The sequence below is a fragment of the Lycorma delicatula genome, chromosome 3 (genome assembly GCF_047948215.1).
Source record: "Lycorma delicatula isolate Av1 chromosome 3, ASM4794821v1, whole genome shotgun sequence".
Taxonomy (NCBI): domain Eukaryota; kingdom Metazoa; phylum Arthropoda; class Insecta; order Hemiptera; family Fulgoridae; genus Lycorma; species Lycorma delicatula.
In genome coordinates, this window is record NC_134457.1 from 94,781,862 (window position 1) to 94,799,722 (window position 17,861).

Sequence of the window (17,861 nt, forward strand, 5' to 3'; positions counted from 1 at the left end):
AATGAAATGGCCATAAGTTTCTAAAACCCCATAAAGCTTCTTCACAAAGTTTTTTCATCCAACTGCAGCAGTTGAAACCTATTGATGAACTTTCACCTGACACTGCAAATTCAATATCAGATACCACAAAGAATATGTACCAAAAAGACAAAATGTCAAAGTGAAATGTACAAAATCACCACTATTTAAAATAATTTAACAAAATATATCAAAGTAGTGGAGTGGAACCTGCATCTCAAAATGCTAAAATAGTATTACATGTATAAAAGTTACAATTCCACTTTCAGTAGTGTAACATACTAATAGTAATCTGTTCTATAACTGAATGAATATAATGTTTGAGAATGAAATACAAATTTTTGTCACAGAATCCTTAATGTGATGTTGTAGCATTATAAATAGCAAAGCATGATTTGAAATTATGTCCACAACCCTCATTTCTGAATAAAGTTTATAATGAATAGATTTTCCCTTCCTTAGCTTAGTAACATCAGTCTGTTTAAAGAATTGTTTTCTGACAGAATTTTGTAAGTTACTTTTATATTATCTGTTCCACGCTTTACTAGATTATGATTACCAAGTACAAAATACCAGATTGTTATGTTCTTGAATACTATATTAGTTAGTCTTACACAAAGAATCAAAAATTCATGTAGAGCTTCAAAACAAAACTCATGATACAACCACTGCCTGAAACAAAATAACCGTTTCAAACTATATCAGTAAGGGATCTGTACGCAACTGGTAATATGAAGCAAACAGATATAAAATTCAACTTGTTTACAATTAAACATAGACAATGTAATGAACTATAATCTGAAAAATAAAGTTTATTATTTTTATTTTATATACATCTATCTACGTTTAACAATTTCAGCTAGAATAAATAATATTCACTTAGTAAATAATTACTGTTTTTCTAAATGTATACTCTTGTTAGTTGAAATCTTATACATATAAGGTTCCACAACTATTCACCACCAATTAACATGAATATATTTTAGTAGCAGTGTAATAGCAGATACAAATAATATTACATCATACATAGTTGTATTAGATCTATATATGTAGCAGTTAAATCTAATACATTAACAATCTACACCAAGAATTACAAAACTACAAACTTTTAATTACCTTAATTATTTAATTACCCAACTTCTTAGGTTAACCCATTTTATCAATAACTTATTACATTCATAAATAAATCAATGACATTAAATAAATCTAATGATAGAAATAATAAAAGTAATTACTTTTTCAGGCATCTTTATGTAGACTGTATATTTAATAATTATACCGTTTGGTTTGACTGGACGAGTCCATGCCAGCAAAATACTATCAGATGTCATAACTAGGGCTTTGATTTGTTCAGGTGGTCCTGGAACTATGAAAAATATATGTGACAAAATAGTCCATGTAATCTAATTAACTATACAATTTCTGCTTATGTTTTATATTGTTTTATTGTACTAAAAATATAAATAAATAGTATAAAAACAACAAAATATTGTCATATAGAAAGCTAAGTGCAAAAGTTAATTTCTGCACACTTGATATATACAGTTAATGTAAATTTATAACTCAAAGTTACTCTGATAAAAGCCAAATTCTGAGCTGATTTAACTAAGTTATACACTTACTAACAAACTTAAGATTGTATTTATTAAAAAATAAGACCCCCCTCAATTATAAGTATAAGTAGTAAAATACAATGTAAATGTTAATTACTTTAAAGCCAGTCTTGGGTGGGTGGTGTGATTAATGAGAAGAAAAGTAATTAATTTGAAGCGGAAAACTTATTTGTGCCAACAACTACCAGCAGAATATCCTGACAAAGTTTTGGAGTTTCAATGATAGATACTACATGAGGATAAAATCAGTACCTCATATCTCAGATTGGAAACACTAATGAAACACCTGTCTCTTTTGAAATGTCATGGAACACAACTCTAATCAATGTGAGTGAATGCAGTGTACTGGTCAAAACAGCTGGAACAGAAGAAAATGAGATGCCAGTTTTGTTAGCCATTTGTGCAGTTGAAAAAAATTGCCTCCTTATGTCATTTTTAAAAGAAAAAAATTTTGCTGAAGGGAAAACTACCAAGAGGTTTACATACTCACATACAAGATAAGGAGTCAATGGATGCAAAACTAAAATGTGCAACTGGCTAGAAGTCATTTGGAATCACTACCCTAGAGCAATGTTAAAGAAACGAGAACTTCTCATTTTAAATAGCTTCCAAGTACATCTTGAAGATTCTGTGAAGAATCAAATCAATGAAATGCACACAGATGCTGTAGTTATTCTGGTATGCCTCACTTCTGTGCTGCAACCCTTAGACGTGAACATCAATAAGCCATTCAAGGACTACGTTAAGAAGTTTTACATAAATGTATGGCAGATGAAAATCACACATTCACGAAGAGTGGTTAAATACAGAAACCTTCAACAAAACTTCTTTTCAAGTGGATTGTCAAAGCCTGGGAGGAAATTACTCCAAAAATGAAAAACAAGAGTTTCAGAAAACTGGCTTCTCCTGCGCGTTGGATGCAGTGGAAGATCACCTCATATACGAGGATTCTGACAACACAACTGAGGGAGAGGCTTACATCAATGATGGTTAAAACCAAGGATGATGATGAAAGCAGAAGTGACTCCACGTAAATAACTGTGTTCCAGGTAATTAAAACACAATACCACACTTTTTGCATTGTTAAAATAACGGCAAGTGGTTCAAACTGTAAATTCGGAAGTTGTTCATTTCTGTTTTCAGACATACCGGTACCTGTAAACCTGAACAAAGCCACGCCCCTGATGTCAAATAGTATGCACCCCGAAATGACAAGACTTTTTTATCTGTACAACTTACAATAGTTAGTGTTTAATAAAACATACTAAATTCATTGTTCAATAATACAGTTATTTTTATTTTCATTTTCTAAAATACTCGTTTGTAATTGCCGCCTTGTAAAATTACGTTAAGAAATGGGGGTCTTATTTTCAAGTAAATATGGTACTCTTACAAAACCATATTCAAACTTATAAGTACAAAAAAGTTTGATTCCTTATTATTTATAAACTTTTCAACATTTTCCCAGTGAGATTTTTATGGAATTTTTTTTTCTTAAACAAGATAAGATTCTCAGGAATGAGACAAAAATGTTACATTTGGTAACAATAGTTACAAAACTACAAATTAAAAAAAAATAGAGTAAGCTGTTTTTAATTGCAATTTTTAAAAAATCAACTGTACAACAAATAATTGACAGAAAAATAATCTATCAAACTTTTCTGGCTCAATAACTCACAACAGTTTTTTATTGGTTTTGTGTTTTGAAATAAGAAATAAATCTTTAACATGTGAAAAAATGCCAGCATCACTGCAATTTGAACCCAGAACCTTCTAGATAAATGGCAAAGACGTAATAATTTTTTATGTTTTATATATTTTACATTATAAATAAATCTGGAAAAAACAATAAAATAATACAAAAATATAAGATAAGTTACTTCCACAATTTATTACATTAATTAAACTGCACTTAGATGACATTGATCAGTTTAAATAAATTTATTTCAGCAAACTCAAACAAAATTAATATATTTGAAACGTTTAAAAAAAAAGTTAGTTATCATAAAAAAAAATTTCTAAACTATGAAGAAGTCAGTTAATATAATCAATTAATTTTCAGACTAGAATTTCAAACGTTAAGATCACAGTCTATAAAAAAGAAATGTTGCTCTGGATTTCCACTACAGGCTGTTGTTTGGATGTTGATTTAATGTTATTCTAGTATGATATATGTATGTTATGTTACTGCTGTACCAAATATACTCAATTTAAAAAAGGTTTACTATTTTTTAAGTTTAAAATTTTTGATCTTATTTTACAACAGTTAAAATTTTTATGTAAACTTAAATTTTTTACACTGGATTATCATCACTATTTAATAATATTCAGTAAATATAACAGATACTGCAATAATTATTACCATCTTCATCCGTAGTACAGTAAATAGCTGGGGAATGCACACCTTCCCCAGCACCAGTATAAGCGAGGACTCTCACAGTGTAATTTGCAAATTTCATCAAACCATGTAATGTAGTCTCGAGATTTGTAGTTTTTTTAATTTCTACCTCAACTGGATCACCTATTAAAGTGAACTGAAATAAAATTAGTATGAAAATCACAATCAAAATACAAATAACATCTGAATTGTAAAAACTCTTTACTGAACTTAAAATTCACTCATTTTGAAAATTTAAATTCTACTGATAGTTAGTCATTAGTCAAAATTAAATGTAGATAGCATGCCCTTATTTGTTCACAGAAAATTATGTCCAGATCTGATTAACAATTGATTAATGTGCTTTAAAATTGGTTAATCAGATTTGGGTCAGACTGATTAATAACCGATTTTCTCAATGGAAAGCAAATAAATTATTATTTCAAACCTTATTATTATATATGCAATCTCTTTCAACTAATCCTGGTAATGTGGAATCATCATTATTAGTTATTATGATGTAATTTACAAGTATTTTAATTCCTATTAGGGTAATGTTAAAAGAAATGCAAACAAGATTAATAAAATGTCATCTTATTTTAAAAAGACCAAACTTTTATGGCTAATACATAAAATTATATTTTTAACAATAAAATGCATATTTTTTATGTTATAATAGTTTATTCCTAAGAGAAAAAAAATAAATACCTCTGATATTATTTTTACATGCATCATAGTGATAAAAAGATGGGACACGTAGTGTAAAGCGGGACTTAGTAAATAATGTTCTATTTCAAAATGTTATGTTAAATAAATTGTCTTAATTCACTTGGGAAATTGCCGTTCACCCTAATTATGACTTATCTATTAACATATTCTTTTCATCAGTTAACAAACATACAAAAAGAAGTATTCACAGGTTGAATTGACAAAATATTTCAATATTTACTTAAATAAATATTATTCTTTGTAATTAGCTACTAACATCTTTTTCGCACTAATTTTACTCAAACCATAATAATAACTATTATTAATTGATTAATTAATAAAATATAAAAATAGCGCTCCTTTAATATAAAAAGTAATGAATTCAAATCAATGAATTCATTTTTAAATCAATTAAAAATTTACTTCTTTATTTTAGAAAGTCCTGTGACCCTATAATTTGTTATATTTATTTAGTAATTATGATTAGCAATTAAAATGTATGGCAATAATTGTACACAAAGTAAATCACATTCTTTAAACAAAAAATATAATAGGTAAATAGTTTTTTTTTTCATTAAAGAATCCAACCTTAGGTGTAAAAAATATATTCCACATATTATTCAGTTTTAGTTTAATTTTTGTTTCATGATAGATTTTAAATTCCATTAAGTGGAATTTAATAAATTCCATTAACCATTAAGTTGTTTATAAGCATAGTGTTATGTTTATAAACCACTAACAAATCCGAGTGGGATGCATTGTAATGGCACCCAATATAGTTTAATTTTGATGATCTGTGGGGAACAATTTATTAAAAATATGCTTTTGGTTGTTGATATTTTCACTTTAAATTTATATAATATTTCTCCTTGAGATATTCCAGGTGTTATAAAATCGTCAGGTTGCAAAGAATGCAATTTATTTTCTCATTGAGGACCCATTTCTTATCTCCTTCAAAATGTTATCTTTCTGTCTCAACATACTTTCATATGCTTTATCTCTTTTTAAAAACAATTCTGAAAATCTCATTTTAGAATGACATACAACTGCCAACACATTTTTTATTATGTCCTCTCAGTTTTCAATTAAAACTCTTCAAGTATCATTTTCAACTTGAGGAATAATTAAAATTCTTAAAGAACAATATCTGAAAAGTAAGGTACTTGAAAAATCAGGGAAAACATATGATTAGTTTACAACCTTGATAGCCACATGCATATTTGAAATTATTTCAGGTACAGATTTGTAGGCAAATGTTTAAATCACCTATTAAAATTACCTTCACAAATAAGACACAGCGCAATTTTCCACATACTCAACCAATAGATTTTAACATTTTGGCTCTGGAAATACTGATAATTTTCTACCCAAATTTAGTCACTTTTAAAATGGTTTTATCATTCTTTTATTTGTAAAATTCTCGTAGCCTCATTGTTGAATAATTGCTGAATCTTAAAATTGTGATGTTTATTTTTATAATAAATAAGCTTTTAATAAAAACTGGTACAGAAGAATTATTTAATAAATTTTATCATCATGCATGAAATAATATGATAAAACATTTAACATATAAAAAAAAAATTTGAAGAACAACAGACTTTATTGATAAGTTTACAAAAAATTGTGTATGCACAGCAACCTAATCTTACAGCACTGTACAAGTCCCAACCCTTGATTTCAGAAGCTTTTCATGAAAAAAATGAGATCAGATATGATAATTTAACAGACTTCATAAAAGTGTTAAGAAATAACTCAATATGCAACTACGAATATTATATCATATTGATAATTTATAATTTAGATTTTTCCGTTTAGGAATGCACAATATCAAGGAATATATTAAACAAAAATTGATAACTTTTCTTTCTCATCACTGACATAATTTTTAACTATGCTTTAATGAAAAAAGAAATATGGCTATAGAAAAAGAAAGTACGTAAATGGATTCTTTATATGTTGACAATGAAAGGATAGATAATTACTGGAACTGTTCAACATCCTTCTAACTTTTACATAATTAAAATTTACTGGATAATCTTGCCTCATATGTATAAATGAAATATTTTTAAAACACCAGAAAGATAGACGATACGGAAGTTTACAAAATACAAATATGTTTATTTCTTTTAATATACATAATAGATTATTTTATTATACACCCAAAAAATCTAAAAATAAACAACCTGGTTTAAATGAATATCTCTTGAAAATTCTAAAAAAACAAATTTATATGGAATTTATGATTAAATTTGTGAATGGAAGTCATAATTTTTAAGAATGAATGTATATGTCAAAACTTAGGTATTTTCATATGTGAAAGGAAAATATTTTAAAAATAAATATTTATTGAAAAATTCTTTATAGAACTTTTTAAATATTTATCAAGGTAACAAGGTCAAAAAATTTGAACTTCATTAAATAAATATAATTATATGAAAACGACACATCTTTTATTCTGATACAGATTTTACAAATAAATTTGATTCATATTTAAATCAAACAGGACTTATTTATCACAATTATATAAATCCACAGCTCCTTAAATTAACAACAAAAACTTTTATCTTCATGATAAAACGTAATTATAATTACCTGGTGAAGGATTTACATTTTTGTAAAATACTTTATAGCCCATTATGTGACCATTACAATATTCTGGAGGAGGTGATTCCCATTGAATTTTCAGACTCTGAGATGATGTGGGAATACACTGAATTGATTGTGGTGGTTCTTCAGGTACTGAAAAATTATACAATATGCATCATTAATAAATCAATTTATTTAAATTAAAAAAAAAAAAAATTTTAAAGAAAAAGAGATGAAGTCGGATTCAACCAACGTGGAAGATTCCCCTTGTAAGATCCAAATATTTCATTAATTAAAATTCTATTTGCCTATAATTCTGGACCTAATGAAAATAAGTACCTCTCATGATATATCATTGAAAATCTCTCAATGAGGGCTTATTACTGCAACTTAGAAAAACTCCAAAATCAAAATTGTTTTGATTTTGGTCCAGACACTTTTGGTCCAGTTGATTGCAATCAAAATGGGAGGTGGACAACTAGATGTTACAACAGTCTTAAATCAAAATTTCACCATTGCATGGCTAATCATTTTTTTGAGTTATGCAAGATTCATACATATGCACATATAGAAATCATGCCAAAACTAGTCAAAATGGGTTCAGAGATGGTCAAAATGGATATTTCCATTGAAATCTGAAACTTTTCATGGTCATAATACTTCCTTTACTAGGAAGTAGAAAGTGATATTTGAATATTTCATAACTGATTCATTTAAGAGTGCAAATAAGCACACTATTACATTAATTTCCATGTTAAAACTGTAAATTTATTTCATAATTTTTAAAAATCTCTATAAATATAAAAATGTACTTTATATATTTAATTTTGCCTAAAAATAGGAAAAAACTCATATTAAATTATACTAAACCAAGACAACATATTCATAAGTGGCAAACAAAAAATTATTTCAATAGTAAATTCATATTCAAACATACCTCCTTCAACAGTTGATGCAATAATTGGATCAGAAGGTGGCCCTGGACCGACTTGATTATAAGCTCTAACAGCTACCTCATAACGTGTAAACTGTTTTAAGCCAGTCAAAGTTGTTCCCATGATTTGATTGCCTCTAACTGTTTTTATTTCAGCAGGGTTTCCTAACTCATTATAAGATACTTGAAACCCAGTCACATCATCCTTATTCAATCCTGATTCTATAAACTAAGAAATTAATAATAATTAGTCTAAAATTAATAATCAATGTATTAATTACATTGATTATGCAAATAAGTATAAAACAGAAGAATAAAATATTCTCATATATCATCTTTTTTAAGATTCTATTGCAAACATTTCTTCTCACCTATTAAAGATCTCTTGATATCATATTTGATTGGGTCGTTGCTGTTTATATTTACAGTAAGACATATCTCTCCTTTCTTAACACAATTAGAACAAAATATATGCATTGAATTCTATTTCTAGAATTTACTATCAGATGGAGACTAATATTCTCAGCATACTCAGCTCAGCATACTGAGGGTGACATATTGATAATGTTCAATAACGGAGAAGTTACAAAATATTAACAGAAAATACCAAGGCATGTCAACCAAATGTACTTTCTAATGCGGCTTTTATAGTTTCAAGGTGCATTACATTTTAAAATTAAATGTGATTTTAAAATTAAAAGTAAGTAAATCATTTAAATCAAGATTAACAATTAAAAAAAAAAAATCAGAAACAAAAGTAACATGTATTAATATTATAAAATTATAATTACTATTTTTATTAGCAATAAAATTCCTACCTTCCAAGTAACTTCAAGTGATTTTGGATGAATTGCATCAACTGTAACATCCTGTGGCTTCTTGCCAGGTGCTAAAGAAGAAAAGATAAAAATGTGAACTACAAAATAATATAAATAAACTTAATATATAAACTTATATTATTGTAATAACTAAAGAATATACAATACAAACATACAATAATTTTCAAGAAAGAAAAAATTCTTTTTATAGATAACATTGTATCCTAAAAGTTATATTTTGATGAGTAAATACTAAAATCGAAGACAAATTTTTTTCCCTTAATAAATTCTTTCCTGGTTAATTAAATCTTTTTCTATTATTTTTTATTTATGCTAATGTTTCAAACTAATTGCAGGAAATTTAATATGCAACTTGTTAATTTAATATTAGAGAACTTTGTACATATTTATCCTTTATTTTGTTAGTATTTTAAAACTTTATCAGTAATAGCCTTTACCAAAATTTGTATTCTTTGTCTTTCTGGTTTTATCGGTGATCATGTGTAGCATTAAAAAAAATAAATTATTATTTTTACTTCATACAAACCTTTTATGTAATGAAAACTTTCCTGGAAAATTAATCCAATTAGAGTATAGTACAAGCAATTACTTTCATTCTCAGTGGAATTATAAGGAAAAGGATTATGTTTGTGGGTTTATAAACTATGTCTTCTTTGTAGCCAAATTTTTTTAAATGTTTCATACGCTAGTAACCAATAACTATAACTGGTAACCAGTAACACTATAACTGGCAAAACTTTTGGAAGTGTTTCATGTTCTTATATGTAAAATGTAATTGTTGCATATTTCCTTAATCTTTTAAAATTAAATAATTCAGTTTTCAAAATGTTCAAATAGGAAAGTGTTTTTCAAGGGGACAATTTATGAATATGAATTACTAAACTTCCATAAAGTATAAGAGAGTAAAACAAAATAAGTGAATTACCAAATTCAGTAATCATACAAATTTACATTTAACATAAACTTTTTTCTTTGAATAAATGTAAATGTTAAACTTTAGTTTTCTATAAAGCCAGCAATTTACTTACCAGCAAATACTTACAATTTACATTGTAATTTTGTAACAAAAAAAAAAAAATTATATTCTAATACCGTCTGAAATCCACATATTTCTAATCAAATTCATACATTAACATGACTTCTAATACTGTTAAAACAAAAGTAATAATAATGGAAAAAAAAATTGTTACTGATCGATCAGTAAGTAAGACTGATTGACTGTACAACTTATTCCGTCCTGCTTTAATAACGTTTTGAGATTAGTAAGTTAGGCTGTGTTCGCAGTCTGAATGCAAAATTCCCATGTTAAAATTCATACATTAGTGATCATTTAGTAAAAACTAAAAAGAACTGAAAGATAAAAGTATAATTTTCTGATGTATTGTTATTAATTTGCACTTTCATTACAATGTTTATTGATTTCCAAAGGAATTGAGAAAAGTATACATTTTAAAAATGAACCTATACTTGCTCTATCAAATGTTCCTGTGTATACATAGTCCATGGCTCTTAATTAATATTCCTATTTATTAATATATTAATAAAACAAACATTCCTATACTTGTTACCAAGTGCATATTAAGATGTTCGCTTAAAGTTTCTCCGGAAAGCTTTTCTATTTGTTTTGGTGTTTTCATCAATTACAGTTATACTGACAAATCAGTTTTGTGCCTTTGTTAATTAATAATGAAATTCCTAAAATTGTATTACACTTTTTTTCTGTTTAACCTCTGGGAATCACTGTCAGGTATTACTTCAGAGGTTGAATGAGAATATGTATGAGTGTTAGTGAAGTGAATAGTCTTGTACAGAGTCTCAGGTCGACCATTTCTGAGATGTGTGGTTAATTGAAATCCAACCACCAAAGAACACTGGTATCCACGATCTACTATTCAAATTCATATAAAAGTAACTGCCTTTTCTAGGATTTGAAAATTGGAACTCTCGACTTCAGAATCAGCTGATTTGCAAAGATGCTTTCACCACTAAACCAAGCTGGTGGGTAAATTGTATTATACTACGTTACCTTATTGCAACCAACTTGCTGTTTCGCTCATTTCAACAAATGGACCAATTTCAAAGTACCCGATCTTATTTTAAAATATAAAAGTAATTTGCTTTTAATGTTAAATATTATGTCAGAAAATAAAATATCAGATCCCTTCATATTTCTCCAGACTAATAATAATTTTAATCTGTAAATGCTTTATTCTCTTTATAGTACTTTTTTTATGGCAATAATATACAATTACAGAGGTGATGTAGTTTGTGGTTGTTTTTTTTAAAGAAGCACTAAATAAGAAATTAAATAAATTTAATTATTTTAACTTAACTTCACAAATAAATTTAAAAAAATTATTTTATACATTTCTTGTAAAATTCTTGTTAAAAAATACAAACTTAAAATTAAAAAAAAAATATTACGATACCAAGATTACTCTTACATTACACTGATTAAATTATTCTGTTTGTTGATCATAGTAGATAAGAGATTATTTTTTTAATCTTAGTGATTATTTTTTAAATAAGATAATGAAAAATAAGTTCTGCAATGGAATTTTTCAACGAATGTAACGCTATTCATAGGAATCCATTATTTATGAGTACAAAAAATATTCTTTAAAAAGGTCTACCATTTTCTGGAAAAATTCATGACCAAATGAGTTAATGTTGTCAGTCACATTTAATTATTTTAATTTTACTTTAATTATACTTTCAAGTTGAGATTTTCCTTCAAATAATAGGCTTATTTCATTGAGAAAATTTTTAAATTACTTTTAGTTTCAGCTAAAAGAATAATATCATCATTGATTGAATCTTAGCATTTTCATTTTGACTCCTTGAAGTCATCACTAAATTCAAATATTATTTCTCAAATAACTAAAATCCCTCCTAAGAAATTCTGAATGTACATAATATAATATATAGCATTACTACCTTCCTGTAATGTTACAGCTCTTATGATAGGACTAGGATCACCGGAACCAACATCATTTATAGCTAACAATCGCAAATGATACACAGTTGATGGAGTAAGAGCACTGAGATGAGCTGAATGAGTATTTCCATTAACAGTTATATTATTCCATGTTGTAGACATTTCACTCTGGAACTGAACCAAGTATTGAGTTGTAGTTGTATGTCCAGGTGGAGGAGACCATCGAACACTTAACCACCTGCTTCCTATTTCCATAACTTCAACATGTTGAGGAGATTCAGGAGGTTCTAAAATGTAAATAAGAAAATTTATTGAATAGCAGTTGAAAAGTAATCTAAACCCATTTTATCATTATCATTTTTTAGCAAAATATTTATCATAAACATGATATTCAAAATGAATGTGGAAGTGTCTTGCCGACTGTAGCAAATGCTTTCCTCAGAAACTGCAAATGTGAAGCTTTTTCACTTGCTTTCTGATAAATAGTTATTTAAGATTATGAGTAAAAATGTGTATTGATAGTATCAAGTGTATAAAGCTGTGATGCAAATTTGACTAGAGGCTGCTGACTATTCACTATTAACTACAACTGATTTCACTTATAAATAAAGTATATTTATAATTAATTTTTAGTTATAAATAATTAGTAATTTTGATTTCATATACCATTATTAGTTTTGAGGCATAATGACTGCTTGTAAATTACATTTTTATTAACACATGGTTTCTTGCAGGCCTAGCATCAGATTATAACAGACTTGAAAAATCAGCTTTGTTCTGTTTCAGATTAAAACAAAAAAAATAATTAAATAAAAATAGAAAAACCTAATTTTAAACAATTATTAAACTTTGTAGAAATCTTTGTTCTTTTTTCTTTTTAAGTTTATGGAAGATTGTTTTGTTTAAAATGACATCATTTGCACATATATAATGTATATTTTATAATCAAAAACCAATTTGAACCACCCAAGAACAGAATTACAAAGTAAATGAAATGGCACTAACCTAATTTTTTATTCCAAAAGCACTTTTGCAGGATCCTGCATCATCAGTTGTATATAAAAGATATATTTATACAAAATTACATATCAAATATAACTTTTTTTTTTAAAATTAAAATTAAAAGATTAAAATATATACAAAAACATTTGAAGTCAATTAAATATAATAACTTGATATACGTAAATATACTGTCATAATTAAAAATTTTTTAAATCAAAATTAAATTTAAAATAAAATAAATAGAAAATTTATACTATGTAACCTGGCCAGCCAATGTTACTTTACTGAATGAATCTTAATTAAATTATTTACATACATTATGATTATATCTATTTTTATCTAAAATCGTGCTGCCATCTGTTGCCGCTTTTATAAGAGTGTCAGCTTCATATACTGTCTGAAAATTGATCAACTTGGAAATTCTTTTGTATTTATAAATATAAAATCAACTGATAATGCGGGATCTTGCAAAAGTGCTTTTGGAATAAAAAATAAGGTAAGTGTCATTTCATTTACTTTGTAATTCTGTTCTTGGGTTGTTCACGTTGGTTTTTGATTATAAAAAATACAATATATTGGTACAGAAGAATATGGGTATTATAAGTATTGATTTTAGAAATATATATACGTATTTTAATTTTAGTAATAGAGATAAATAAAAAAATAATGTTTTCAACAAAATGTTAACTTTCATAGCTGCATCAGAAATAATGGAAAAATTATTTCCATAATATTTAAAAAAAAATCAATTTAATAAACTTCACAATGCAGAGAAGCTTTCAAATACAGTGTACCAAAGAAAGACAAGTAGTAACAAGTAAATACAGCAACAACAAATGGTAACATAACATTACAGTCTTTATTACAATCAGTTTTTAATAATACAAATTTGTGAACAAAATATAAAAAAAATTTGTAAAACAATAAAATAAAAATCACATTTGGTGGATAAATCCAGATGTATTCTGTAAAATTAATATACATATATAAAAAATAGTAAATACATAATAATGTAACAAATATGTTTCAAAAATACATCAATGATATATAACATATTGTTACAGGAATAACAATAATACTTATGAATTTTGTTTACTTGAGTAAGAAGGAAGGTTTCATTTTGATCTAATTTTTCTTTTTATGTGTTTCTCTTCACCAAATGGTCTGATTTCAATGAATTTTATAATTATGTTTGTTTTTTGAAAGTTGTTCAAAATTCAGTTCGTTCTTTCATTAAACTTGTTTTATTTTTATTTATATATATTTTTTAGGTAACTAACAAAAGATTCTAAGAAAGTAAAAAAAAAAAAACATATTGTAAACAGATAATTTGAATATAATTTTAATTATTTTTTTGTGATCATCAATGGTTAGCAAAGCCTTATTGGAATAAAGTGACACAATCAATCTGTTGTCATTCTTATGATTAAAATATTTTCTCATGAAAATTGAATTGATGAAAACAATACATTTTCCCTCTTTTAAAAGAGCCTTAGCTCATGCTCAGTAGAAGGCTTTTTACATCTTTTCTCAGTAATGTTCTTATTTTTATTATGATGCGGTAAAAAAAAAAAAAAAATGCATATTTCTCGTTTAGTATAAGTAACTTTCTTTTGTAAAAGCAGATTTATCTTTTTAATCTATCCAAATTATATATCAATAAAAGAATCTAACATAAAAATGTAAAATAAGATTACAAAGAAAAATTACAACTGAAATTACTATATAAATTACAATACATATTCAATAAAATGCTACAATTTTTAATTTATTATAAAGAACCTAGTAATTATACAAAATTAAAGGTAAAAAAGGTAAAGAATTCTTATGAGAATAATTTACAATAAGATTAAGATTATTAAAGAATGTAGAAAAAACCAGAATAAGTAGGAATTTGAGTGTTGTTGAATTAATACTATATATGTATGCATATTGAATTAGGGTTTAATGGTGATGGCCATTTATTCATGGCTACACCATGTACAGTTGATCTTTCAGCTTTATTTTTCCATATTTTATTTCCACACAATTCTACATTAAAAGATTTTTTCATTCATTAATACTATTCACGCTAAATATAATTTAAAGGATAAAATCAACAAAAAAATAATTATACACACAATTAAATATATTTACCTTTTATAGATAGATAGATAACCATACTGTCTTGGCCAAATTCGTTATTAGCATTACAATGATATGCACCAGCATGTTTTCTTGAAAAGTTATGAATTTGTATTTCTGATATAAGTCCAGATTCTGTGTGTCTCGAATGAGCTAATGGAAGTTGCATTGATGGAGCAGAACTCCATGATACTCTTAATGGTAAGTCACCTTCAGCTTCACACATTAATACTAAGTCTTCTCCAGACACTCCACTTTGATTTATTATTCTTGACTTAAAGTGTGCTGGAACTAAATAACATAAATCATTTTAAAAATAATGTTACAAGAAATAAAAATTCTGTTTACTAACATAAAATTAATTTAATGAATTAAAGCAATAACATTTATTTGGATACTAAAAAAAAAAAATATCATTTTATTTTACCTTAATTAAGGTAATTTATATTTCCAGTTTTTAATGGTCTGTCTAATTCTTTTTCCTAAAAAGTAGTGCTGATTGAGAGGTAAGTTCTTCCATTTGAGAGAAGCTTTTTTGAGATTAAATCTACTTCAATCAATACTTAACATGGACATTAATAATAACAGCAACGTTTTTTGTCTCTTGATGTATCTATAACTAAAATAAAGCTCAACCTGCTAATTTCATGGCAACTTTAACAAGCTTCCAGCTTAACTATATGCTTATCTAAAATGCAATGTCAACTATTAAATGAATATAGAGACAGACAAAATTCAAAATCTGACTTATCACCTACAATAATTAGGAAAGCTGTATTGGTCAATTCAGCATTTTAATGTTTAAAGAATAAATTATTAACAAATAACATACATGATATTAAAATATTGTCAAAAATAAGATCTTTATCAAAAATTTAATCTGGGACCAGGTAGTTTAGAAGTCAACATGCAAACCATACACCAGCTAACTAGTCAGTAGTCAGTCAGTAATCTAAGCAGAGTGATTATATATATAATGAAAAATTAAAAATTTATGTCAGAGGTGCACTGCTCCCTGAACATGCCAGTTTTGGTTTTTGGGAGAAATTAAAAATTGTTATTTTACTTAAAATTTGTTTTAACTTAAAAGCCGATAAAAGATATGACCTAAAAATGAGAGCACATGAAAATGGTTCTTGTTTTTTGATATTCACAGGCAAACGGTGACAAAATATGTCTGAAAATCTAAATCACAAAAAAATATTAAAAATTTGACATTAAAAAGATAAGTTGTGCTTATTTATAACTTATTAGTATAAACATCAGTATAACCTTATCAGTATAGACATCAAAATGATTGCTCATTTTTCTTTACACTGTCATGTAACTAGCCACCTTTTCCTGTGGACCATATTCTTGCCATCTGTTATAATATAAAATCAAACATTCCAGAAGTAAAATTTAATAGTGCACCACCGATTTCAAAATTTTAATTTTAATGTTTCTATGATTCCATATGTATGTATATATACATATGGAATATATATATGCAGCAGAATCATGGACTGTGAATTACAAAATCAGAATCTAAATTCAGATTGCAGAAGTAAAGTAAAGAAAAAGAGTGTGAAAAAATGATAACCAAAATTGAGAAAATGAAATTGGAAATAATCAATATATGGGGAATATATGTAAAGAAATGAATGAAGTAAATCAGTAGTCCCAAGATACCAAGACCTAGGCACTTCAAGTTTGAGCAAGATGGAATGGTGTTTAAATAAATGAAGGTGGAAAGGAGTGGTGGATGCCCAACCCTAAATCTGTTTTTATGAATTATCTACTTACCATTAACTTTAACATAGATATCCTTCTTTAGAGTACCAATACCATTTTCTGCATAGCATGTATATTGACCTCCTTGTGATGTTTCAGCAGCTTGAATTAATAATGAACCATTGTCTGAGACATATAATCTTGAATTCATATCCAGCATTTGAATTTCATTAGATTGATGATCTGAAAATTAAATATTTTCTGAACTAATTACTTTAAAAGAAGTAAAACAAACTAAGAAACAACAATATGCCACTACCAACAATAATAAAAAAGGAAAGATGTCCAGGATAAATTAGCACTTCTACTTATTTGGCTACTGCTCTTCAGCAGCAGCATTCATATCTACAGATAGTTGGTCTTCAATTAGAACTTACACCAATTAATAACAGTAACAATGAGTAATATCTCAGTTGTTAATAAATAACCCATTACTGATTTTACAGGTACATTTAAAGGTAACTTAGTTTGTAGCCTATCAACAAAACCAAAACCAAAGTAGTAAATTAAGGATTTGATTCATTGAAAAATTTAATATTAAAATTAAAATAATATAAAGAAAGCAATTAAAAGAAAAAACTGCCTAAAGAACAAATTTCTACAGATAAAAGTTTGGGGTGAAAAATACCATTTGTTAGAGATTTACAGCCTGAATGACAAATAATGCTGAAATTAGTATGTTAAATTCTGTAAGAAATTACTTATTTTAAATTTCAGTGATAACTGAAATTGTGTTTCAGTTTTTAGTGAGTTACGGCTAATTTGGCGAATGATAGCAAAGAACTACAATGAGTCACTGATTATATGCCTTGCATTTACAAAGGCAATAGAAGTTGAAGTTTTAGTACTTGGATAGCTCAAAAGTTTCACTGTAGCAAAATATGGGTCATTGAAATGGGAAAAAGTATATGATAACAGTAAATTTATTGGAAGACCTACTGGATTGTTC

At 26.6% G+C, this 17,861-nt stretch overlaps 1 protein-coding gene across 1 annotated transcript in view; it reads right to left on the reverse strand.

Annotated features, from left to right (window-relative positions):
* Positions 1–17,861, reverse strand: part of LOC142321173 (cell adhesion molecule Dscam2-like) — a 267,607-nt gene that overhangs the window by 33,585 nt on the left and 216,161 nt on the right. The window contains exons 12-19 of the mRNA XM_075359168.1: positions 16,925–17,095; positions 15,152–15,430; positions 12,013–12,300; positions 9,055–9,125; positions 8,240–8,465; positions 7,309–7,455; positions 3,994–4,152; positions 1,254–1,384 (exon numbers count right to left, since the gene is read on the reverse strand). Of these exons, the coding sequence (XP_075215283.1) occupies positions 1,254–1,384; positions 3,994–4,152; positions 7,309–7,455; positions 8,240–8,465; positions 9,055–9,125; positions 12,013–12,300; positions 15,152–15,430; positions 16,925–17,095 (1,472 nt within the window). The remainder of the gene's footprint in view (positions 1–1,253; positions 1,385–3,993; positions 4,153–7,308; positions 7,456–8,239; positions 8,466–9,054; positions 9,126–12,012; positions 12,301–15,151; positions 15,431–16,924; positions 17,096–17,861) is intronic.